The sequence below is a fragment of the Narcine bancroftii genome, chromosome 11 (genome assembly GCF_036971445.1).
Source record: "Narcine bancroftii isolate sNarBan1 chromosome 11, sNarBan1.hap1, whole genome shotgun sequence".
In the NCBI taxonomy this organism is placed as follows: Eukaryota; Metazoa; Chordata; class Chondrichthyes; order Torpediniformes; family Narcinidae; genus Narcine; species Narcine bancroftii.
The window spans coordinates 82,806,388-82,833,257 of NC_091479.1; the positions used below are offsets into that span (position 1 = coordinate 82,806,388).

General features: G+C 37.8%; 1 protein-coding gene across 10 annotated transcripts in view; it reads left to right on the forward strand.

Annotated features, from left to right (window-relative positions):
- Positions 1-26,870, forward strand: part of LOC138746048 (uncharacterized) — a 123,228-nt gene that overhangs the window by 3,207 nt on the left and 93,151 nt on the right. For 6 of the 10 annotated variants that reach the window (XR_011346667.1, XR_011346666.1, XR_011346668.1 and 3 more), the window contains exon 2: positions 8,574-8,731. Coding sequence is in view for 3 of the 10 variants with exons in the window: in XM_069903775.1 (XP_069759876.1) it covers positions 20,432-21,505 (1,074 nt within the window). In the remaining 7 variants the exon portion in view is untranslated. The other 4 variants (XM_069903775.1, XM_069903774.1, XM_069903776.1 and 1 more) reach the window with 4 other exon arrangements.

Here is a 26,870-nt window from a genome sequence, read left to right on the forward strand (position 1 = left end):
GTAACATTGCCATTGAAGTGGCTGCCAGCTCCTTGGCAATTGGAAACAAATCGAGAACATTTCACAACATGAGATGACAGGTGAAACGGCACCACCGTTGGGTTTTTACCAAATTCATGTTTGTTGAAACCAATACTAACGGCGCAAACCGTTGAATGAATAAAGAGCCCGATTCCCGCTTTTTAGTGGATTATTATTTCGATGACGAGCCATTAAATACTTACCTGACCGATGGTTCCAAGTAAACATAATGTTAACCCTTGAACAGAGAGATCAAAAAAAAATAATCATGACTAATAGTTGAACTGAGGACTGCTGATTACATTTCCTACGTCTTCTATTTAATGAGTTGCTGAGGTTTTGGCATTTTGTGTGAAATTGATCTAATTTCAGTTACATAAGTATTTACAAATGTGTCGACTACTCTGCAACCTTTGAGGAAAGTACTTTTGGGAAAAAACACAATTCCAATTAAAATAAAAAGTTAAATCAGCTGTCCCTTAAACGATGAATCAGTAATCGATAATGAAGCATCTGCATTATTCAGAAACTCAAACTATTCTATTTCCTCCCAATATTTTCCCACAATAAATATTTGTCGGTGTATTTTTTTCCATTAGTTGGCACAGAAATTTAATGTGTTTCCTTTTATGTGGAAAGTAATTGCACAGCCGAATTGTGTCAATAAAATGCTGGACAGGATTGAGGCATACGAAACTGGTCTAATTGAAGATATCTTTGCCATTCTAGGAGAGTAGCAGAGACACACTCTTGACATTAGGTCTTATCGGTTGCATGCAATTTCTGTGCTCTGAACAAACTACTTGACTATTAGGAGGGGGTTATTGAATTTCATACCGGAACGACGGCAAAAGTAGCATCCCTGCACTTGCTCTGCTACAGAAACTCTGGATGGTCGCCCTGTTTTATATGCAGAACTAAAATCAGCTTCCTAAGGTTCTCTTTTTCATTTCTGGCACACTGCAATTTCAGAGTTTAAAAATAAGTATTACACAATGTGGAACTCGATCTTTTCAGTATTCTTCGAAAATGAAAAACATGCTTATTTTACAGTTTGATTGTTATGGAACTCAAGCAGCAGTTGGGGGGGGGGGTATGCAAATTTAAAAGGCTCTCTTTCTAGATTGTTTGCACCAACTGAAAAAAAGTAGACAATTATTTTCGTGTGCAATATGAATCATTCACGCTTCCCAACAGTTAGCTCGAGTAAATGTTAAAAGATGAGTGGTTTGGCTGCAGAGGGCGTATTTAAAGAATTCTCAGTCGTGATGGGAGTTCCAATTACTGTACAAACAGTCCAGTTCACTTAATTCCCTCCATCTTTGGACTTTGTCTCTTGCAATTATCAATACTTTAATTATTTGTTTCCTATTTTACATATATACCCGATAGCTTATAAAATAACAACATTGTATTCATATGAATATTAGAGTCCATGGATTTTTTATCTCAGTACTTCATGTAAAATCCAGACAAAATTAAAGAATACTGCTTGATTAGCAGCATTCATTATTACCTAAAAGGTTTTCTGGCAAGCCTCTTCATATGTTCTTGCTGTCCTGAACCTTCTGGAGATATCAGGCGGGCTGTAATTTGCTCAACCATATCAGTGGTTCAATTAGGAAAGCTATGATAGACTATGGAGAACAAACATGGAGTTGTAGAGATAGAACATTACAGAACAGTATAGGCCCTTCAGCCGATAATGTTGTGCCATCTATATACTCCTACTCTGCAACAATCTAATTTTTTCTAACCTCACATCTATAGCCCTCAATTTTTCTTCATCCATGTGCACATCTAAGAGTCCTTTGCATGTTCCTATTGTACCAGCCTCCACCACTGTCCCCTGTGATGCATTCCACGCATCCACCATTCTTTGTGTTTTTAAAAAAAGTACCTCTGATGTTTTTCCTAAACTTTCCTTCACTCATCTTAAACAGATGTCCTCTGGTGTTTATTATTTTAGCCCCAGGAAAAAGGTGCAGGCTGTCCACTCTGTCCAAGTCCCTCATAGTCCAATATATACCATCATTAAGTCACCTCTCATCCATGATTAGAACTACATCAGGGACCACGAACAGAGAACATAATAAAACATGTTCACTGTAACAATCAAATTCTGTTACAAATCATTGGGATAATTCAGTGATAGGGGTGAGGGAGTGTCAAATGCCTTATGATACAAACCTAGGTAGAAAGTTGAGGACGAAAAGAAGGTTCAAGGAGCTGTGCACACACTAAATGAGCAGGTGAGAATTGTAGCATCAAGTGGAAAATTGTAAGGTCATAAAACAAAAAGCAGACTATTTTTCAAATGGTCACAAAATGGGAAACGTTGATATTTACTGAAAGCTAATGTGCAGATAGAGGAAGCAATTTGGAAGCCAAATGGTACTTTGATCTTTGTTTTTAGAGGATCTGAATACTGGAGTAAAATTGCCTAACTGCAATGATATGAGTTCACATCTGATGTATTTTGTGTGATCCTGTGTCTCTTTATCTAAGAAAGGAGATACTTGGCATAGATGGAATGCAACCAAAAAAAAAATCAGATTGGTTCCTGGGATGGTTGGTGTGCCTTTTGAAAAGAGATTGATTTTGTATTTTCTTGAGATGGAAAGAATGAGAGGTGATTGTATTGAAATTTGCAAACTTTCTGTGGCACTTGGCAGGGATGATGCTGCTCCTGGTTTAGGAGTCCAGAACTGCAGGTCACATGCTCAAAAAAGGGTAAAACATTTCAGACCCAGTAATTTCTTCACTTAGGGTATGGAAATTATGCTATCATAGATGGTCCTGGAGGCTCAAACATTCAGAAAAGATATTGATACATTTTTGGATATTATGGTCATCAAGCAAGAAAATATTGATCAACCATGATCCTAAGGAATGTTAAGGTAGATTCAAAGCATCAGATGGTCTCTTAACTTTTATGTTTTATTGTGGAGAAACGAAGGTATCCCTCATTCAAAAAGTTAAGCAAGAAAAAAAATACAGTTCCTGACATACACTTCAGAGATAGTCAGAAAATTCCCATTGGCTAACAATCTTGGTTGCCTTTTGTAATGGCAGTAGAATTCCCCTGCTGCATCACACTGTCACTAAACTGGAAGTGGTGGTATTTGGCTTGATATACCATGGACTTTAAATCTGGCTCATTATCAGGCTGGGCTTATCTGTCATTGATTTAAGTGCCAGACAGACGTTCATTCCCTTCCACTTTTTTTAACATTTACATTTTGTGCTGTTTAAATGCAAACTTGTTGTTTCTAATTTTTGAGAGACAGCTCTGTGCCTGTGTGCATTAAGGCATTTACAGAGCTTTCTCCTAAACAGGATGGTTAAAGTTTCAGCCAGGCAGGAGCCAAGCAGTGTAAACAGGCTTACTTGGCTGGAGCCCAAAGTGCAGCTCCTAGACCAGTAGCTACAGTATAAATGCACCTAAGCTGTCCATTAAGTGACACAAATACTTATTCAAATAATATGGATATAGAATACTGATAGTTGTGTTTTACCATAATATTTTATTATTATATTTCACAACCATATGATCTGTGTAATAAGAGCTAAAATTGCCTTTACTGGTGAGAGAAGAGGAGTTCACCCAAAACCATTTTAAATAGGTAATTGTCGGTAATACAATAATCCACATCTCAGTGACATATAAAGGTTGACTTTCAAAAACAAGTATTTTACTTCTACCATCAAATAATAGCATTTAAGTACTATAAAACTAGTTGCAAAATTATGAGACCAGCTCGTCTTCAGTGGTCCTCAACCTTTTTTTTCATTCACGTACCACCTGAAGTTGGCAGAGGTGCTCTGTGGTTAATAAGGGATTACTTCAGGTGGTAGGCAAGGTTCTATCTAATTTGCAGTAGTCAGTGTGCGCAAAAAAACTTATGTTGTGCAAATTTTTTTTTCCTGTGACAAAAGTATGTGTGCACTGAATCAAAAGCTGACCATTCTTGTACCTCGTCTTCAGGGAACCTGTCTTCGAAATGAACCCAAAGACGATTTATTTGAAGTGGTATTTGAAAAGCTGACTAATTAGTTAACAGAGTTAGCTAAGAGATAATTTTCAAGAAGTATAATTATTAATTAAGGATTTATTTTAGGTAACTAACCTTTCATGTGTACATTTAGTTCCTCTGGGTGCTGGTCGTGTGCGCGCACGCAGTTTAGAGGGAACAATAGTGGGATGTGAATGGAAAGAAAAATGTTGCGAACCACTGAGCTAGAGAGATGACTAGGTAAATAACTCTTTTGATGACCTGGTATGGGCACAATAGGCTAACTGGATTGCCCCTTTGCTGTCTGATTCCATGATGACATATGAGGTTTTTTCCCCCAGAATGCACACAACGTGGTTCCAGAATATTTTTGCATCACACAGGTAATTAAATTGCTTGCCACTTTTTTACAACTAGAGGCTGCACAGCTAGAGTACTATTTTATCCAAATTTTACTTGGGGGAAAATTGAATGGTTTGACAAAATTAATCTACCTTATGCTTATGCATCATTCATTCTTGATATACTATACTAGGATTTAGAAAAGCAAATTTCAAAGGCACATGATTGTTCAACGATTTAAAAAGAAAAGTAGACACTATTCAAGGAAGTGAGAGATTAAAATGCAATAAAGTGCAAATAGCACAAGGAAGGATAAAGAAGACTAACAAAATCAAATGTAAAAATAAAAGAGGTATACTTAAATCTTGAAAAGATTATTGCAATAATTGCAGGTAAAATTGTAGACTTTTAAAAGAAATAAATATTTTAGTTTTCATTAACAAAGCACAGGACTTTCTCAAACAATTTACAAAAGCAGTTTTATCTTTCCCCAAAAAATGCATTAACCCATGATGTGGCTGTTTGAGATGATCACTTTCCCTCATGTAGCATCCAATGACTTCTACATGCTGTCAGTAAATAGTCCTGACATCTTTGATACAATTGGCCATCTTTAAAAACAATGATTGTGGATACATTTATCTGCAAAATGATAATCAAATTCAGAAGTCTTGGGATAAAACATTAATAATTTCTCTCATGGTTCCTTCATTTTATAAAGAAAATAAAGATTATTCAATTCACAAATCATACTTCCATGGATTCAAAGAAGTTGAAAATTATGTTAGAATAAATATTATATAGTATACAATAGCTGTTCTTAAAATAGATTGGTCAGGAAATGCATATTCCAGATATATTTTAAACTGGTGAAATTTTAGTTTACAAGTATTTTCAGGTTGCTGGATTATGCAGATGGAAACCAATACAGCTTCAAAATTAAAAAAAAAGCAAAATGAAGACCCCTTAGTATGGTCATGTGCAATATTTTCTTGTATTGAACTGTACCTCTTGAAATATTAAAATTCAAATGAGGTTTGAAACAGGTGCAAATGATTGTATCTTTTCCTGGAAACGTGCTGCAAAATTCAATTTCATTTGAATCCATTAAGCAAGTTACGGCTGCTAAATGGTGGTCCCTGTAATTGTATAAGGGGCTACTTATATTTGGCTGAAAAGCAGGCTGGAGAATAGTAAAGGGATTATGGATAGGCAGTTAGTGGACCACAATATTTTTGTGGAGTCCAGAGAAATATTCATGTACAATCTGCTGATTTGTAGCTGAGCACATTTAAAGAGTCTTATGGCGGACTGTCCCTCATCTACTTAGATTAGAATGCTTTTGGGTACCAAAATCTCACCACTTTCACTTTCTCTTCAACACAACCACCTATTTCACAATGTAGAAGAAGTTGTTGTTTGCTCCTATTACTCCTTTTATATTAACCCTCAAGGTAAATTTCTCTGCAATCGGTGTGAGCAACCAAAAAGTTTGTATTAGCCCGAGGCTTTAAACAGTTACATCAAAGTTCAATTTATTGTCCTAGTACATGCATGACATCACATACAACCCTGAGATTCTTTTTCCTATGGGCCAGGCAGAATGTCAACTTAGCAGTAATGCAAAATGTACTGAAGAAATAGATAGGTAAACAAACTTTGCAAATATAGAAAATAAATAAATATTCAGTATTTGTATATTCAGTGCAAAGAGTCTTAAATGAGTCTTTGATTGTGACTGTTGTTTACGTGTCTGATGGTGGAGGGTGGCAACTGTTCCTGAATCTTGTGGAATGAGTTTTATGGCACCTATTATCTCCTTCCTGATGGCAGCAATGAGAACATGTCCTGGATGGTGTGGATTCTTGATGATTGCTGCTACTGTGACAGTTCATAGATATGTTTTTTGGAGATCACTTGGGGGCAGGCTTTTTAGTGTAGGTCACATACAAACACTTTAAAACAGATGAAAGAACTCAGTCGGAGCCACAGGCTGTCTGGAGTGGAACTTGCTGTTCTAAGAGGGTCATGTGGTTTTCAAGCAGAGAGAGTAAAACAGGCTTTTCCTCTGAGTGAGAGAGAGAGAGAGAGAGAGATGAGTTCTGCAGTTTTACAGTCTGCGGCAGCAGCTGGGACTGGAACAGAACAAGCTGGAAAGCTTGTGGGAAAACCCCATTTGGATGATGGGTTGTGAGTGCTTATTCAGCATGGTCAAAGCCCTTGTGGTTCATGCAAGAGGAGAAGAATGGCTGCCTAATGTTTCACTTGAAATAAGAGAAACAAAAAGGAACTCTGTGATGACCTGAAAGAAAGAGGTTAGCACCCTGATGAACCCTCGTGGGGCAAGTTTCTTTGGCAAGATATTGAAGTGGCTGATTAAAAAGGAATCAGTTGTGGGTGTCCAGGAACAACAAATCTCTCTCTGAAAATCGAAAAGAACCTTCTTGAGAGGTAACCATTTAACTTACAAGCACCAAAGCCTGGTGAACCTCATAAATGTTAAATTCTGTGCACAGTTTAAGAATTGCCCGCAACCAGTGAACCTGTAGGAATGAGAAGTGAGATTGGACTGTGAATCAAAAAACTTTTCTAAACTTATATACACATTACATACATGTGTGCTTAGAATTAGAAGGGGGTTAAGTTAGGTTAGTTAAGTTAATAGTGATAAGATAAAGCTTGATCCTGTTTTCATGTTTAAAGATAATTAAAAGCAACTTTTCTTTAAGTAACCATTGGTCTTGGTGATTATCTATTGCTGCTGGGTTTTGGGGTCCTCTGGGCTCGTAACACTACTCTTCAACAGCAGCGTTCCTCATATATTTTGTTGATCATGGGGGAGATTTGCTTGTAATATACTGGGCCTTGTCCACTACCTTTTGCAGGGCTTTCTGCTTATTGGTACCCCCAGGCCAGGCTGTGATGCAGCAGGTCAGCACTCTTTCAACTACACGTCTGTGGAAGTTTGCCAAGGTATCTGATATTATACTGAACCTCCGCAAACTCCTGAGGAAGTAGAGGTGCAGATATGCTTTTATCATGATGAAGTTAGTATGTTGTGACAAGGAACAGTCTTCTGAGATAGTGATTTCCAGCGATTTAAATTTGCTCACTGTTAGCTGTCCATTGATAAGGAACTGTAACAAAAATAATTAACATTTTCTAAGGAGATTTTGCCAGGTGAAGTATTTTATATCATAGCACAGGGGTGGCCAAACTTTCATAAAGTAAGAGCCACATGCGATAAACATCAAATATTTGAGAGCTACAAGACATGAAATCATATTACATACACATTTTTACTCTTATGTGCACATTTTGTTATAAAATTTTATACAAATATTAAGAAATATATATATACTTAACAATAGTTATTCATGTTTGTAAACAGCTAATTTGAATTAGTTTCATTAATCAAAGAGTAAACAAATACATACCAAATATTTTAAAAATATTGATATGACTGCATATTGGGAGCTCATATGGGAGGGAAGTCAGGAGCTCGGATGGGTGGGCGGCCAGCAAGGGTCTAGGCGAGAGTCTGCGGTTGAAGCATCAGGAGCTTGGAAAGGCATTTGGTCAGGGCCTAGGTGAGAGTCTGTGGGTGGGGTTTTAGGAGATTTGGTGGCCGGGTGGCTGGAGCCTAGACAAATCTGAATTCGGGGCGTTGGGAGCTCTGGAGGATAGTATTATGCTAATTTCACTGCCCACAACACAGCTGCACCCACCACAATCGTCCAATCATAAGCCTTGCCCATAAAAACTATCATGAGCACCGGCTCTTACAATTCCTGACCCAGTCAACATATTTCCGCGAGAGCCACATATATGTCAAAGCTGCATGTGGCCTGTGAGTCACGGTTTTAACTCAAAGTATAATGAAGCTGAAGGCAAAGAATAAAAAATCTTTAACAAATTTTTATGCCCTCCTGTAATCATCATGTGCCAGATCACATGGATTTAGCTATGAAATAGCTGCTTGTATGATGATGTGCCTCTTTCTTGTCAGACTTTGAAGGGCTCAAAACGACAAATTTCAGATAGGGAATTTAGAATTGAAATGCCTTTCCAAAATGGGCAAATACAAAAACTTGATTTTAATGCTAAATTAAATATTAATCTCATTGTTTCTGATCTTCTATTTTTTTATGACAAATTAAACACTGTGACATCTGCTGTTTTTATATTTTCCAGATATCATTAATCGCAAAAGGAAAAAGAAGAGCAGATTTGATCCTATTCCAAGAATTAGCGAAGCCAAGAACTTTTCGTAACGTTGTCGAATACAAACAGTTTGGTGGCAGGTATTCTTCTGAAGAAGGACTGAATGGATATGATGAGGAGATAAGCAGGTTGAGTTGATCTTGGCATGTACTTTGGTTTGGCTCTGACCTACTTCTCCCCTATAAACAATGCATTATGTTTTACATACCGGTACTTATATTGTTTTCTCAGTAAATGTACATAGGAACCACGTCAAAATAATGCCACATCAAAAAATATCTTAAAAATGATGGATTTATTGGGACCTGAAGAATTATTGAATTATTACATCTTTAATTGCACCAGAGTAGGTAACTGTGAGCTGCCTTCTTGAACTCCTACAGTCCTTCTGGTGAAGCTATTAGTTCTTGGATTTAGGTCTGATGACAATGAAGAAACAGCAACATATTTCCACATCGATATTGTGAGTGACTTGGAGGAAACCATGTTAGCATCAATCTTCTCATCCATCTCCTGCCCTCATCTTCTTTGGTGGCATGTTGTAGGATTATGTTCGTAAGTGACATATTAGAAAGCACACTGTTGTCAGAATGGTCTCAACAAGTAAATGCAGAAAGGAATTAATGTTTATGGTAGCTGAGGTACCAGTCAAGGATTTGCTTTGTCCTTGACTGTGTCAAGCTTGTTGACCTGCTGTTTGAGCTGCACACATCAATGCCAAATGAATAATTTTCCCTGCTCTCTAGATTTGTGGATTATAGGTTTTAGAAGATATTTGGATATCAGGAGGTCAGTGATTCACCATAGGATATCGAGCCTCTGACTTGTTCTTGAAGTCACAGTATTTGTGCCTAATAGCCTGAATACACCCGAGATAGAAGCCAAATAGCCTGAATATGCCTGAGATTGTCTGATCTCGGAAGCTAAGCAGGCTCAAGCCCGGAGGGGTGACCGCATAGGAACACTAGGGGCTGTAGGTTTCTGTGAGAGGTGCTGGACAAGTGATGACTGTCTGTCTTATAGTAATGAAAATTGAAGAATTTCATGTATGTAACATTCTAAATGTAATGTTACACGACAATAATGGAACCTTTAGCTTTATCTTTATTTGTGCACTTGATCCAGTTATATTTCTGGTCATTGATGAACTCTCATATATTGATGGTGACCATGCAGCAATTATGAGCCCATTGACTATCAAGGGTAGGAGATTAACCTCTCTCTTATTGGAGATGTTATTGCCTAACACCCTTGTTGCATGATTACTACCTGTCATTTATGAGCCCATGCTGAAATTATCTGGGTTGGCTGCATACAGGGGAAGGTTGCTTTAGTTGCTGAGGATCGGCAAATGGAACTGAGCTTTGTTCATTCCACTTTTGACTTTACAATGAAAGGAAGGTCATTGATGAAGCAACTGAAGGCAGTTAGGCTTAGGACATTGATCTGAGGAACTCCTGCAGTGATGCTATGGGGCTGGGGTGACAATTTTCCTTTGAACAAGGTTTGACTTCAGTTCTTGGTATGCAATTCCCTCAATGCTAATGCCACGTTCAGTCAAATTCTGCCTTTAAAAACAATAATCCTCACCTCACTACTGGAACGGATAGGTGCTTTCACACTGATGTCTCAATAAATTGGCATGTCAATGACTCACGCTTAAAGCCTGGTCGGATCAGAGCGTTCGCACTGAACCAAGAAAAGCTGGTTCGGTGTAAGCTTTTACATAGGGACCCGGCATCCTGATACAAAAGGAGTTGGGAGCTGCAGCATTACAGCACTGACGTCCCAGGAAGGTGGGTAAGCCTTTTACACAGGAGCTAATGTGAAACGCATCGTCTCTGATACTACCTACCTTGGTGGTACATTATGGATCTTTAGTTTGGATCTGTTCTGAGTCTGTGTCTTTCCCATGTCTTGTCCAAAAAGAGGGGTTACGTGCAAAAGGGGCACAATTTATGGTTAAAAAGAAGGTAAAGAATAATGTTACATTGAAGAATAAGATATACAAAGTGGAAATGGTTAGTGGTAGACCAGAAGACTGGGAGGGTTTCAGGATCTAACAGCAGAAAATTATGAGCTTATAGGGGAAAATTAATTTCAAAACAAAACTCTCGATCTGGGTAAGACAAACAGTAAAAGCCTAAATAAGTAGAAGGCAGCTAAGGTAAACATGGAGTTTCTAAAAATTGAGTTTATCATACCAAGAAATGGCTGAATTATTGAATAAATATTTGCATTGGTCTTCACATGGGGGTAGAATTTACAAAAATCCCGATTACAAGCGAAAAAGTATTGGAGAAATTCAGGAAGTTAAAGACCAAGAAGTTACGAAGACCTGATGGACCTCATACAAGGGTTTTAAAGGAATGCATCTGCAGAGACCCATTGGTTGAAATTTTTCATTACATTTTGAACACCAGGAAGGTATCATAATTTTGGAAAATAGCCAATGTGAATCTCAGTGTGACAGGCCAGTTAGTTTACAGCTATTATTAGCAAGGTGCGAGAGTCAATAACCAGAGAAGAAATGACTAATCATTTAGGAAAGTTGAATATAACCTAGACAACATGGTTTTATGAAAAGTAAGTAATACTTGACAAATTTGCTCAAATTGTTTGATGATGTAAGAGGGAGCATCTGTAGATATGGTGTATTTAGTTTACAAATACTATTTGACAAGATGCAATATAGGAGACTGGTGCATAATTAAAAGTCCATGATATTCGAGGAAGTGTGTTAGAATGGATTAAAAACTGTCTTGTAGAAGACAGAGTAGGATTAAGTTGATCCTATTTAAACTGACAGGGATAATTTTTTGGTCCATAATTGTTCGCTATTCACATTAATTAGATGGAGGAAGGAACAGTATATAGGGATTACAAATTTGCTGATAATATCAAAATAGGTGGAAGAGCATGTTGTGATAAGGGTATGGTGATTCAGCAACAGGATATAGGTAAGTTGACTGAGTGTGCAAAAGACTGGCAATAGGAGTTTAATATTGAGAAATGTGAAGTCATGAACCTTCAGTAAGAGAAATCATAGGACAGATTATTATCTAAATGAAGAGACAGAGCAAGTGATGAAGTAAAAGGGAATCTGTTCGAGTGCTTGAATCTCAAAAAGCTAGCAGTTTCAATAGGTGGTTAAGAGGGCAAACACTGTTTGGGCTTTCATTGCAAAGGCTTGGATTTGAATAATCGAGAGGTTTGGTTATATTAGGGTGTTGGTTAGGCCTCACCTGGAATAATGTGTACAGAGTTGGTCCCTAATCTAAAGAATATAATAACATTGGAAATTGTACAAAGGAAATTTACCATGCAAATTTCGGCAATGAGGGGGTAGTCCTACCAAGAGAGACTAAATAGTTTGTGCCTGCATTCTTTGGAGTTTAAAAGAATGACCTTATTCAAACATTTAAGATCCTATAGGGGCTTGTCAGGATAAGTGGTGGGATGCTTTTATTACGGTCAGAGTCTTGAACAAGGGGTCATAACTTTAAGATAAAGGATTGGTCAGTTTTACTTCATTGATAGCCAGATTGTAATTTTGATTAAATGGAAAAATAACACTCCTCCTGCCCACATATACAATGCTTACATGATATATCTTATTTAAGTTTAGAAAAAAGTAGATATGACATTAAAGATTCAAATACTAATTTCCTAAAGACACAGGGACCTTTTATGGACCATTTCCACAATATAAAGCAGTAGTTCTCAAACTTTTTCACCTACTCCTATATCATAAGTGCTCTGTGATTAGTAAGGGATTGCTTAAAGGTGGAAAACCACTGATCTAAAGTTTTAGGATTGTTTAAGCTTCAATGATGTGCTGTCAGTTTGCAGGTTGTCGCTACTTGATACCCACGTTAGTTTTTTTCCCTCAACCTTGTATAGTGGTAGGGGTTTTGAATTTACATTTTTTTTCTTTTTTTCTTGTAATTTGTATTTCAATATATAATTGAATTGTTTAATTTTTGATTTATTGTAAACTTCAATAAAAATCTTAAAAAGGGATTGGTCAATTAGAACAGAGATACATAGAAATATCTTCTCACAATAATTGACGAATTTCTGGTTATCAGCCCCAGCAGGTAGTAGAAGCTGGATTATTATGAGTATTTAAAGTGGAGGGGGATATATATTTGATACATCAAGGAATAGAGAAATTCAGAGACATTTCAGATGAGTTAAGACCAGCATAAGTCAGTTGTGATCATATTAAATGGTAGGCAGACTTGAAGGGCCTACTCCTGCTCTTATTGTGTTTGTGTTAGGCTATTCCAGTTTCAACAATTATTTCTAGAACTGGGAGTCCCTCTAGGCTATTTCATTATCAATTACATGATCAATTACATGACAGCATCGAGTCCACGCTGCTGAAGATCCAGCTGCGCTGGATGGGTCACGTCTCCAGAATGGAGGACCATCGCCTTCCCAAGATCGTGTTATATGGCGAGCTCTCCACTGGCCACCGTGACAGAGGTGCACCAAAGAAAAGGTACAAGGACTGCCTAAAGAAATCTCTTGGTGCCTGCCACATTGACCACCGCCAGTGGGCTGATAACGCCTCAAACCGTGCACCTTGGCGCCTCACAGTTTGGCGGGCAGCAACCTCCTTTGAAGAAGACCGCAGAGCCCACCTCACTGACAAAAGGCAAAGGAGGAAAAACCCAACACCCAACCCCAACCAACTAATTTTCCCCTGCAGCCGCTTCAACCGTGTCTGCCTGTCCCGCATCGGACTTGTCAGCCACAAACGAGCCTGCAGCTGACGTGGACTTTTACCACCTCCATAAATCTTCGTCCGCGAAGCCAAGCCAAAGAAAGAAAACATGATCAAGTTTGGCAGATCTCTTCCTGTGAAAGGCAGTCAGACTTTTACAAAAACCTTTTTTTGAAGGTTATGATTAGATTGTGTGCAGAGTGATACATGGCTCAATTTTCTGGATTATTAGTCTAGGCCTTAAATTATCAATCTGGTGACTTTGCAGTTGCACCATTGTGTATCAATTTTTTTATTTTCCTTATGCTTCAGATGGATTATATAATCGATACCTGATTATATAATTTTTCATTTTTGGCATTTACAATTTATATTCTACTTGGTTTCAGCAATATTCGTCAATCATTGTTAGCGAGCCTTGGGTTTATCACAACTCACCTTGTAACTTATTTACTTATAACCCAGCAAATTGATGGCAAGACCCATGGTTTATATAAAGTCGTTGAGTTGTACAGCACAGTAACAGGTTCTAGCTCACAATGCCCATGCCATCCGATTTTTCCACTCCAGAATTCCCATTCACGGATGCAGCAACAGTCCTTGTTACTGCAATGCCAAATAAATACCTCTTAAGCATAGTGTTTATGAATCTAATTCCATCACCTCTGGCAGTGCCAGAGTGAACTTTGTGTAGCGCTATGAATCTTGCTGCTATATATTTCTTTGTTTTTTTTAGTTGTTATCTAAATCTCTTCTTTTAATATACATTAACATTTAGCTATACCCATAAATGAACTTAAAATGGTTGAAAATCAACAATACTGAATCCCAAATTCAGAAATTCAATTCATAAACTTTGTTATTTTTCACAAATGTATTCAAATAATATGGATTCCCTCATTCCTCTGCTATCTATCAATATATACTGGAAATATTTACAATTATTACAAAATAAAATAGTTAGTAAATAATTTTGCTTATACACTGATTTTTGTAAAAAAAAAAGTTTTCTGAAATACCATTGGCCCATATTTTGTTTGGATAAGAGTGGGGGCGGTAGGAAGAATGAGTAACCTAACTGTGGCATCGTGGTTCAGGAAGCCATTCAAGAGGGGGAGAGAAGAGAAATGTAGTGATAATTGGGGATGGTATAGTTAGGGGAATAGTCAAAGTTCTCTGTCACTGGGATAGAACATCCTGAAGATTGTGTAACCTGCAAAGGAATTTGCAGTGGGAAAGGAAGAATCCTGTTGTGGTGGCCCACGTGGGCACCAATGATATAGGAAAGAGGTTCTGCTAAGGGAATTTGAGGAGTTAGGAACTAAATTAAAAAGCCGATCCAAAAAGGATCTACTACCTGAATTACTACCAGATCCTTGGGTTAGGAAGAAACCTCCTTTATTACAAACCTCTTTTAACTCATGATAAAGATCAATTGCTTCTTTTTCTGAAACCACTGATGTAAGACAATCATCAACATAGAAATTATTTCTGATGATTCTTATAGTCTGAGAACTAAGTTGCTCTTCATTATCTTCAGCACATTTCCTGAGAGCAAAATTTGCACAACTCGCTGATGAAGTTGCTCCAAATAGATGAACTGTCATTCTGTATTCAATCATGCCTTTACTGTAATCTCCATTCAGCCACCATAACAATCATAAAAAAATTATGATCTTCTGATATACTTTTACCTGATGAAATTGGCCTAGGATTCCGAAGGTTAGAGAGTTAAATGCGTGGCTCAAGGATTGGTGTGGGAGAAATAGGTTCCATTTCATGGGAAATTGAGGAAGGTAGGAACTGTTCAAAGGGGAAGGGTTCCATCTGAACAGTGATGGGACCTGGATCCTGGATTGTGGACAGAGCTTTAAACTAAATAGTAAGGGAGTGAGTTTAACAGATTGAAGAGGGATGGATAAAGTAAAAGAGAAGAGTATGGATAAAATAAAAGCAAAAGTTAAGAAAGAGAAAAGAGTAGAAAAAGTCAAGTGTAAAGGAGGCAAATTAATTACCAGATTTTAAAAGCACAAGAAGTATAAGGAGGCACTTTATCTGAATGCCTGTAGTATTCAAAACAAGGTCAGTGAACTGGTGGCACAAATCAGTAGAAAGGGGTATGATTTAGTGTCCATTACAGAAACATAGTTGCAGGGTGGACACAATTGGGAATTAAATATCCAAGAATATCAAATAGTATGGAAGGACAGGCAGGAAAGTAAAGGAGGTGGCGGTAGCACTCTTAGTTAAGGATGAGATCAGGGTAATAGTGAGAGGTGATGTAAGATTTAAAGAGCAAAATGTTGAATCTGGGTAGAGTTTAGGAATAGTGAAGGGAAAGAAAAATCACTGGTGCAAATTGTCTATAATAACATAAAAGTGGCACAAGCAATAAGCCAAGAAATATCGGAGGCATGTAACAATGGAACAGCATTTATCGTGGGTGATTTTAAAATGCCCATAGACTGGGTGAATCAGGTTGGTCGAGTTTAGAAAAAAAAAGCTCTTTGCAGTAATAATATTATAATTGAAATAAATAGTCTCTTGGAATCTGTAGCATGTTCATTCAGCAGTCGCTGATTTTTCCTCACAACCTCTTCCCCAATATTTTCTTTAATATAGAGTAAGCTTCTCAAAGAAGCTAATTTCCCATAATAAATGAAATAGGCAACGATTATCAAGGAAGTTTTAATGCCCATAAGTATTTCAAAGGAGGAAAGGGAGGTAGCAAGGCAAGACGTTTAAGGAGAAAATTCCAGAACATAAACTCTTGCCTCTTAATAATATACTATCTAATTGTGGATCAATTAAATGTGGAGATGAACTAATGGCCAGTGTGAGAGAAATGTGGACCTCCACAATTGATATGGTGTTAAGATAACATCTTATCTCTCAATGTCATAAAGGAGCCGATCATAGACATCGGGAAGGAGAGGGAGGGGTTAGAGCCCACTTCCCATTCACATCAATGTCACTGCTGTGGTGGCTGTAGATAGATTCAAGTTCTTGGGAGTAAATATTTCTAGTGAACTGACCTGCACCAACCATTTTGACCTCATCGTCAAAGAACGCCTACCGACGCCTCTTCTTTCTTAGAAGGCTAAGGAAGTTAGGCATGTTTCCCATGTCCCTGAGGAAAGAAGGTTTTTTAAAAAAAGGGTTCCAATTAGATCCTTGTTTCAGGAGACTCTCTTAACAACATTGGTACAGAAGCAGCAATATATGAAAACATTTTCCATTACTATTCCTCAAATGTCCCTGACCCTTGAAACAATGTGATCTGATTTCCTGCGCAATGTGCATTGCACAGTAATTGATGTCATCCTATACACATGACATACTCTCATTGGCACAAATGATTTACAGCTGGAAAGTCCAAATCAAATTTCCGTTTCTGACTTTAAGTGCTTGGAGTATAAACAGGAAATCTATCCTGGATTGGGTGAAGCTGTGGTCCCATCTGGTTATTTTGATGCATTGTGCTATTTGCAGTTGTTTCAGGGCATAGTTTTGGAGTTTAGATTGCTTTTGGCTTAGTTGGATCATCCAGTAGCACCATCCAAAATGTATGGAGTGTTGTCAGTAGTAATGTGAGTTTCTGGATGGTAACTAGTTACTTTTCTACTGAATTGGGGTATTTCCAATCAATAAATATTGTGAGCACCATGTTTAACATAAGCAGACTGGAAAGTACCAGAAAGGTTGGCTTAGTGGTTAGAGCAACGCCTTTACAGAGCCAGTGATTTGAATTCCATGCTGTCTGTAAGGAGTTGTACCTTCTCCCCATGTCTGTGTGGGTTTTCCCCAGGGGCTCTGGTTTCCTCCCACTGTTCAAAATGTACCTGGGGTATAAGTTAATTGGGTGTAAATTGGGTGGCATGGACTCATGGGCTGAAATGGCCTGTTACCGTGCTGTATATCTAAATTTAAAATTTAAATTTACCTCCAAAAGTGATAATTAAATAATTTCATCATAGATGTTATAATAGCATCGATGGTCACCTAACTTGATTGATAACCCATGAAACCACCATTAGGGGCAACCAGTATCAGTGATATCTAATAGTAATCCTGCAGAGTGGTTTTCCTATAAAGCAGATTTCCTCTTACAACCATGTGGAGGAGAACCAGTTAGCACTTCAGGTCTGTAACCCTTCGTCCGAGCACCATTGGGCAAGGGGATAAGACTGAGTTATTCTCAATTGACTGTGTTTTCCTTGCATCTTTTTCTGCAGTAGTGTTGTTCCTGCTGCCCAATAGCAAGTGCTTTTTCAGTGTTTTACTGATCTTACTGTTCCAGAGCTCAGGTGTGCTGAGTTCTTCATACTTCTAGCTTCTTGTGGCATCCTGGGTTCTTCAAAACTTGTTCTGGAGTTGGGGATGTTCTGTGCACATTGTTGCTCCAATGGTTCAAGAGCTGGGCTGTATTCAGCATTTTAATGATTTCAATATCTAGAACTGGAGACTATTCTCTGCCAACTTTCCTTTTTTATTAGTGATGGTGTATTTTCTCTGTAGCTGTTAATTTGGGGTGAGAAGCAGCTGTCATTGTCCGAGATATGAGCCACATTTATGCCCCTCCCATACTCAAACTGTTGGAAACTACATTTATTTATGGGATTTAAAAAAATTTTTTTTCCTATACCATTCCAGTCTTCTGATTATTCTCTTCGAGCTCCTATCAATGATTTTCTATGCTGGGTATTTCTGGGATTTAGGTTTTGGAGTTTACTGCAGCAATATTTCCTTCTTGCCCATGGCACTTTTACCTGGTCCGTAGTGGAGATTGTATAACAGTCTCCCCTAAGGAAACCTTGTATGTATTAACTCACAAGACTGAGGCTGTGTCTTGAACAGATTAAGTAAAACACAAAGGTCTGCAGAAACCGTGCTTGAAGTAATGATGGGCTCAAGCCTGAAAAGTTGGTTATGTATCTTTCTTTATCTTTGCTATACACTATTTGACCTGCTGAGATTCTCCAGCATTGTGTTTTCACTTTGAACAAATTTAGTGGGTAGCCCTTCTATAAAGGTTGTAGTATTTATTTCTCATACCTTTTTTGGTCATTGAGTTATAGTGTCATACAGCATAGAACAGGCCCGATGGCCCAGCAAGTCCTTGCTAACCATAGTTAGCGCAGAGGTTAGCTCAATGCTATTACAACGCCCGCAACCCAGGTTTGAATTCAGCGCTGTCTGTGTTTGAACATTCTGCCGATGCCTGCATGGATTGCCTCTGGGTACTCCGCTTTCCTCCCTCCATCCAAAACGTACTGGAGGTTGTAGATCAATTGGATTTAATTGGGCAGCACGGGTTTAAATGGCTGGAATGGGCATTACTATGCTGTGAATATAATTTAATATGGTATTCTGGGCTAATTCTATTTGCCTGCACTTAGTCTGTATCCCTCGAAGCCCCTCTTGTCTATAAATCTGTCCAAGTGTCTTCTGAATGTTGTTGCTGTGATCAGTACTACAGTTACCTCATTCCAGATGTTGATCACCCTCTCGGTGAAAAAAAATGCCTCGCAGGTCCATCTTAAATCTTTCCTCTCTCACCTTAAATCTATGCCATCTTGTCTTAGAACCATCAATCCTGGGAAAAAATTGTAAATATTCACTTCATCCATGCCCCTCATGATTTTGTAAATCATAAGATCACCCATTATCTTATGGGCCTCTGCCTAAGAGAATAAAGACCCAGCCTATCCAACTTCTATCTTTAATCCCAGCAACATCCCAGTGAACCTCTTCTTCACCCCTTCCAATTTATTGTTCTTCCTGTAGCTCGGTGACTAGAACTGCACACAGTACTCCAGATGTGGTCTCAGTAACATCTGAATCCTGAGTTTTCAACTTTTATACTCCACCTGATGAAGGACTTCTTCACTATCTTATCCACCTAATTTGCCAATTTTAAGAGACTATGCATCTGCACCCATAGATCTCTCTGTTCCACAACACTCTCCAGGGCCCGATCATTCATTGTGTAAGTCCTGCTCTGTTTGATTTACCAAGGTGCAACATTTCACACTTGTCAGATTTAAATTCCATTTGCCACTGCTTGGACCACCTACCCATCTGTTCTAGATCCTGTTGTAAACACTGTGCATTACATATCCACACTGTGCATTACATAGAAATTTTGGTGTAATGCAAGTTAACTACTTGGCATCCAAATCGTTAATATATCTGACAAATACAGGTTGATCCCAGCAGCACACCAATGGACATTGGGCTCAAATTAGAGAAATATCCTTCCACTACTATCCTCCGCCTTCTTCCACTAAGCCAACATTGAATCTAATGGGGCAGATCCCCTTGGATCCCATGTAATTTAACTTTCCAGAGTAACTCATCACGTGGGACTTGACAAAGTTCATATAGTCAATGACCACTGCTTGTCCTCATCAATCATCTTGTTTATCTCAAAATTCAGTCAGAATTTTGAGTCATGAAATGCTCCTGGATTGCTGAAAATATAAGGAAATAATTAGAATGGCCTTTTGTTTTCTATTGGTAAAACTAGAGTTCAGGTTAAGGATAAATCTCTTTGCATCTAGTTTCAGTATCATTTAGTTCTCCAGATCTTAATAGATATCTTTTTTTTAAAAATAATTTTTTATTTTTCACACTATGAACCATACTGACCAAAATACACGCAGACATTTCCCTCTTGAATATACACTGTCATTTTCTCCCCTTTTTCCCCCCTCCCTTCCCTCCCTCACCCCCCTCCCCACTCACTCAATGTTCAACCTATATGATACATTAAACCCATTAAACAACGTCGTCACACAATGAAAATAAACAAGAAATTTATGTCTTCTACTTTTACATACTGGGACAGTTCATTTCGTCTTCTTCTCCTTTTGTCATTTTAGGCGGTGGAGGTCCGCGGTAGGACTTCTCTATTGTGTTCCATGTACAGTTCCCAAATTTGTTTGAAGACTGTGATGCTGGGGGCGTGGCAAGATGGCGTAAGGATCAGACGTGCCTTCCAGTCCTCTCCTGACTCTATTTTATTGTTTTGTCTAGAAATGCCCGTTAAAATTCTTTAAAAGTTTAGATAATTTCAGTGCTGTTAATTTAACTTATGATGGTACAATTGGTGGAAAAGAGCAAAAAAAAACAACAACAGATCATCAAAAAACTACATTTTCCAAAAGTTCAAGTTTTGGAGCCTACCTACAGGAAAGACACCGGGACTCAGCGTGAAATGGATCCCAGGAGAGAGGTACAGTGTTCGGATGTAGAGCTCTATGTTACATCGGTAGAGCCCCCTTTCGAGGGCGCCAAACAGCCTTTAGAACAAAGAGTTACTCAAAGGCATTTGTCAACTGTAGAGGTGGCGCTGCAAACTGCATCTCTTGAGATAAAAGAACCTATACAACTTGATGTACTGGGAGAACTTAATACATTATGGACTGGGGAAAACCCCGGCCAGCGTCCTCCAGTTATTGCTGGAGAGGCTGTGGCTGGGGTTTCCACACGCAGTCATACTACAAGGAAGGCAACCAGAATGAAGGAAGGAACAGAAGATCCTTTGGTTATTCAGAAGCAGGAATCTGTTGAGCCAAAATCTCTTCCAATTGAAAAGATTTTTGTGAATCTTGAATCTAAATTATCTTATACAATGCAGGGATTATCCAAGATTATGACTGAACTTGGTACTAGGTTTAATACTCTGGTGAAAATACATTCTCAACAGATGGCTGAGTTTGGAGCTTTTAAGCTTGAAGTGAGAGATAAATTTAATTTGTGTGAAGAAGATATAGACGAAATATGGGATCAAGTTTTTGATGTGACCAAAATGGTCGAAGACTTACAAACTCAAAATAAAAATTTGGTGAAAAAAATTGATTATTTGGAAAACCAATCCAGACGGAACAATATAAAGATTATTGGTTTGCTGGAAGGTATGGAGGGACCAGACCCAAGAAAATTTTTTACTGAATGGATTCCGCAGGTGCTGGGTCAAGAACATTTCCCGGAAGGTATAATACTGGAACGTGCTCACAGAGCCTTGCGTAGAAGACCTATTTCAGGTCAAAGTCCAAGACCTGTTTTGGTTCGTTGCTTGAATTATTACGACAGAGAAATAATTTTACGAGTGGCTATTAGAAATGCACAACAGAGAAAATCACCCTTGATGATTCAAAATAATTGAGTTTTCTTCTATGCGGATTTGAGTCAAGAAGTTATGTTCCAACGACGAGAATTCAATCCTGCTAAAGAGTTGTTGTGGAAGAAAGGTTACAAGGCAACCTTTAGATATCCAGCTGTTTTGAAGGTTTTTCAAGATGGTTACCAACCAAAGTTCTTTGATTCTCCAAAGGAAGCTATAGCATTTGCTCAAGAGCTGCCAATTACTCAGTTTCAACAGAGACATAGTCCGCCGTGATCTCTAAGGAGACAAGAGATGGAAAAAAAGAGCCGTGCTCCAAGAAGGAATGGTTGTAATGGTGACTCGGCAGTTGGAGCTGATTAAAAGAAGAGTTGTCCTTTTTTTTTCTAATGTTTTTTTTAAAATAAAGGGATATTAAATAATGATGATGTTAGTTTAAGATGAAGTGAGAGTTGGGGGAGAGAACTGGATAGGCACTATTTCCTGAAAGTCATCTGCTACGTGTGAGTTATCTCACACCCATTTTTTTTTGGGAGTTACCGCATTGTGCAGTTTAGACAGGAGGGGGTATTTTTAACCTCCTACCCGATTTTTTTCCTTTTTTTTTGTATTATTAGATTAAAGAGTGAAGGGGTTTTTTTTTGTTTAAATATTAAAAAAAAGCATAAGAAAGTATTTGATTGTTTAAAAAACTAAAAATTGATGTGGTTTTTTTTGTAAAGTTTATTCAGTAGATAAGGAATATCTGAAATTTAAATGTGAATGGGATGGATAAGTTTTTTTTTATATTTTTTCTTTAACTTTAAGGTGAAAGGAGTGGTAATTCTGGTGTATATTATTTTGCTATTTTAGTTATAGAACGAAGGGAATAATAGTGAAAGTTATAAATTGAATTGTACAATTCTTAATGAGGCTTGAATTTTGTTTGTGGTTTATGCTCCATTTGTTGAAGATATAGATTTCGTTGTAGATGTGTTTTTATTATTTGGATATCTGAATTTTAACGTAATGATTGGGGATATTTAAATGTGGTATTGGAGCTTTTATTGGATAACTATTCAAGAGTAAAAGGGAAAAATGGTGGAAGAGTACTAAAATTGAATTGTACAATGCTTAATGAGGTTTGAATTTTGTTTTAAGATGGTGGTTTATGTGACTAATATGATGATAGATGTGAAGTTAGCTGATATTTGGTGAAGGTTTATCTCTATAGAGAAAGTTTTTTTTTCATCTTTTTTTTCATGCTACAATTTTTTTTAAAGAATTGATTATTGTTTAAGAATTTTTGATAGATAATGTTACTAACTTTACTAATTTTTTATATTAAGTTTGAGTTAAATATATGTTTCATCTTAACTCCCTTTGTTAAATATATGCATTTAAGTTTGATTTAAATATGTTTTTTAAGTCTGATATCTTAGTATTAATTACTTTTCTTTTTGTTAGTATTTTAATCGGTTATGTTTTTGGTTTTTTTTGTAAGTGGGTTTTTTTCTCACATATATTATTAACTTTATTAATTATTCACTCTTTATTTTGGGGGGAAAGGGGGGTTGGACTAATTTGAGTTGGGTTATTAATGTGTAATAATTATTGGGGAGGGTATAGTTTATTTAGATTACTGATACTGTATTGTAATTTTATTATTTTATTCTTAATTTTTTTTAAAATGTAATCCTATATGTTATTCATGTTATAAAATCTTAAATAAAGTTTAAAAAAAAAGAATATTGTGATGTTATTTCTTAAATTATATGTTATTTTTTCCAGTGGAATACATTTATTCATTCTTATGTACCATTGCAGTATTCTCAGGCTATCTTCTAATTTCCAGGTTGACATAATACATTTTTTTGCTACAGCTAAGGCTATCATAAAAAATCTTTTTTGTGCTCCATCGAAATCAAGTCCAAGTTCTTTACTTCTTATATTACTTAGAAGAAAGATCTCTGGATTTTTTGGTATGTTGCTTTTTGTGATTTTATTTAATACCTGGTTTAGATCTTCCCAAAATGTTTCCACTTTCTCACATGCCCAAATTGCATGTACTGTTGTTCCCGTTTTCTTCTTACAGCGAAAACATCTGTCTGATACTGTTGGGTCCCATTTATTTAACTTTTGGGGTGTGATGTATAGCCTGTGTAACCAATTATATTGTATTGTATCACTGTTCGCGTTAGCTATAGAACCACTGGCAGAACTGATAAGAACAGAAAATAAAATAAGAGGGATAAAAATAAAAGAGAAGGAATATAAAATCAGTCTATTTGCAGATGATGTCATAGTATACTTAACAGAACCAGAAATATCAATAAAAAAAATTACATAAGAAATTGAAGGAATATGGAGAAGTATCGGGGTACAAGATCAACACAAATAAAAGTGAAGCAATGCCAATGAATAATACGGATTTCACAAAGTTTAAGAAAGAATCACTATTTAGATGGCAAACACAAGCAATTCGATACCTAGGTATACAACTAGATAATAATCTAGGCCATCCATACAAACTAAATTATCAGCCATTAATGAAGAAATTACAAGACGACTTAGAGCATTGGAAAAACTTACCACTAACACTGATAGGAAGGGTAAACTGTATTAAAATGAATATCTTCCCAAGGATACAATACCTATTTCAATCATTACCAATTCACCTAACAGAGAAATTCTTCAAGGAGCTAAAGAAAATAATAAGTAAATTCTTATTGAAAGGGGGGAAACCGAGGATAGTGCTAGATAAATTAACAGAATGGTACAAACAAGGGGGCTTACAGCTACCAAACTTTAAGAATTATTATAGAGCAGCACAATTAAGATACCTATCAGATTTTTATCAAGCAAGGGAAAAATCAGATTGGACCAGATTAGAGCTAGATAAAATAGGGGAGCAGGTACCTTTTTTTTTTCTTTGGTTGGCTTCGCGGACGAAGATTTATGGAGGGGTATGTCCACGTCTGCTGCAGGCTCATTGGTGACTGACAAGTCCGATGCGGGACAGGCAGGCACGGTTGCAGTGGTTGCAAAGGAAAATTGGTGGGTTGGGGTTGGGTGTTGGGTTTTTCCTCCTTTGTCTTTTGTCAGTGAGCTGGGCTCTGCAGTCTTCTTCAAAGGGGGTTGCTGCCCGTCGAACTGTGAGGCGCCAAGATGCACGGTTGGAGGCGATATCAGCACACTGGCAGTGGTCAATGTGGCAGGCACCAAGAGATTTCTTTAAGCAGTCCTTGTACCTCTTCTTTGGTGCACCTCTGTCTCGGTGGCCAGTGGAGAGCTCGCCATAGAACACGATCTTGGGAAGGCGATGGCCGTCCATTCTGGAGACGTGACCCACCCAGCGCAGTTGGGTCTTCAGCAGCATGATTTCAATGCTTGCGGACTCTGCCAGCTCGAGTACTTCGATGTTGGTGATGAAATCATTCCAATGAATGTTGAGGATGGAGCGGAGACAGCGCTGATGGAAGCGTTCTAGGAGCCGTAGGTGATGCCGGTAGAGGACCCATGATTCAGAGCCGAACAGGAGCGTTGGTATGACAATGGCTCTGTACGCGCTGATCTTTGTGTGTTTCTTCAGGTGGTTGTTTTTTCAGACTCTTTGTGTAGTCTTCCAAAGGCGCTATTTGCCTTGGTGAGTCTGTTGTCTATCTCTTTGTCGATCCTTGCATCAGATGAAATGGTGCAGCCGAGGTAGGTAAACTGGTTGACCGTTTGAGTTCAGTGTGCCCAATGGAGGTGTGGGGGGGTGGGGGCTGGTGGTCATAGTGGGGAGCTGGCTGATGGAGGACCTCAGTTTTCTTCAGGCTGACTTCCAGGCCAAACATTTTGGCAGTTTCCGCAAAACAGGACGTCATGCGCTGGAGAGCTGGCTCTGAATGGACAACTAAAGTGGCATCGTCTGCAAAGAGTAGTTCACGGACAAGTTTCTCTTGTGTCTTGGTGTGAGCTTGCAGGCGCCTCAGATTGAAGAGACTGCCATCCGTGCGGTACCGGATCACCGTCTTCATTGTTGAGGTCTTTATTGGCTTGTTTCAGCATCATGCTGAAGAAGGTAGTAAAGAGGGTTGGAGTGAGGACGCAGCCTTGCTTCACGCTGTTGTGAATGGAGAAGGTACCTGAACATATACTATATAAGTGGGATGAAAAGCTGGTGCAACATAGGAATTCACCAGTACTGCACCATCTGCTCAACATTTGGAAGAAGATTCACATAGAAAGGAATAAAACAAATGATCAACTACCAAAATTAATATTGAACCAAAATCAACTAATCCCTTTCACAATAGATAACTTTTCCTTTAAAGAATGGGAGAGAAAAGGGATCAAAAGAATAGAAAATTGTTTTTCAGGAAATAAATTATTATCTTTTGAACAAATGAAGGACAAATATGGTATAACTCACGGTACAATGTTTGCATACCACCAACTGAAAACCTACTTGAAGGACAAATTGGGAAGCAGTCTGAGGTTACCAGAAGGAAGCAATTTTGAATATGTGATTACAGACACAATGATAATTAAAAGATTTATAACAAACATGTACATCAAACTGCAAGAGAAAGAGAACGAGGAAACAAGCTGTAAAACTAAACAAAAATGGAAACAAGATCTAAACATAAAGATAAAGAATGAAACATGGGAAAAGCTATGCTCCGGAACGAAGAGAAATAGAATAAACACGAGGTTACGCATGATCTTAATAGATATCTGAAGTTAATATTTTTCTACTCCCGTTAATGTATCTGGCAAGGAGTAAATGACTGGATTGTGTAGCTTTTACATATGTACTGTCTTTATATGATCTCTTAGGCTCAGTGTTCAGTGTAATCACTCCCTTTTTCTGAATGCCTGCAAAAAATCCAGGCACTTCAAAATGGGTGCTACAAGAAAATCTTGCAGGCAGAAGGTACTGTATTTTCAGCTTTAAACCTGCAAGAAAATCCTTTCAATGAACAAAGTTCAGTCTACGGTCATGTCTTCTATTTTTTTCATTGTCATTCTGACAGTATTGTGAACTCTATGGATTGATGCTTGGCATTTTAACATTCAGCCACATTTCTCTGGTCCTGCCATTGATGTTTGGCCAAAATCAGCACTGGAACCCATCGACTGAAGTGAAGGTTTAATGTAGAAAATGGTGTGAGGGTAATGTTGGAAGTGAGGTGAATCAAAGAAGGAAAAAAAAACCCAAAATATGTCACTCAAGCATAAACACTACACTTGATTTTAGCCAAAATATTGAGAGCAATAAGTTGAAAGTCTGTGGGTTAATAAAACAGTAAAGTAACAAAGTCAACCAAATTTTAAATTCCTTAGCAATTGCTGACATTAGCCCTTAAAATATATTTCTCTCAATAATTTAAAAAAAACCCAACTTTTTGTAGAGCTATCATGATGAAATTAACATTATAGT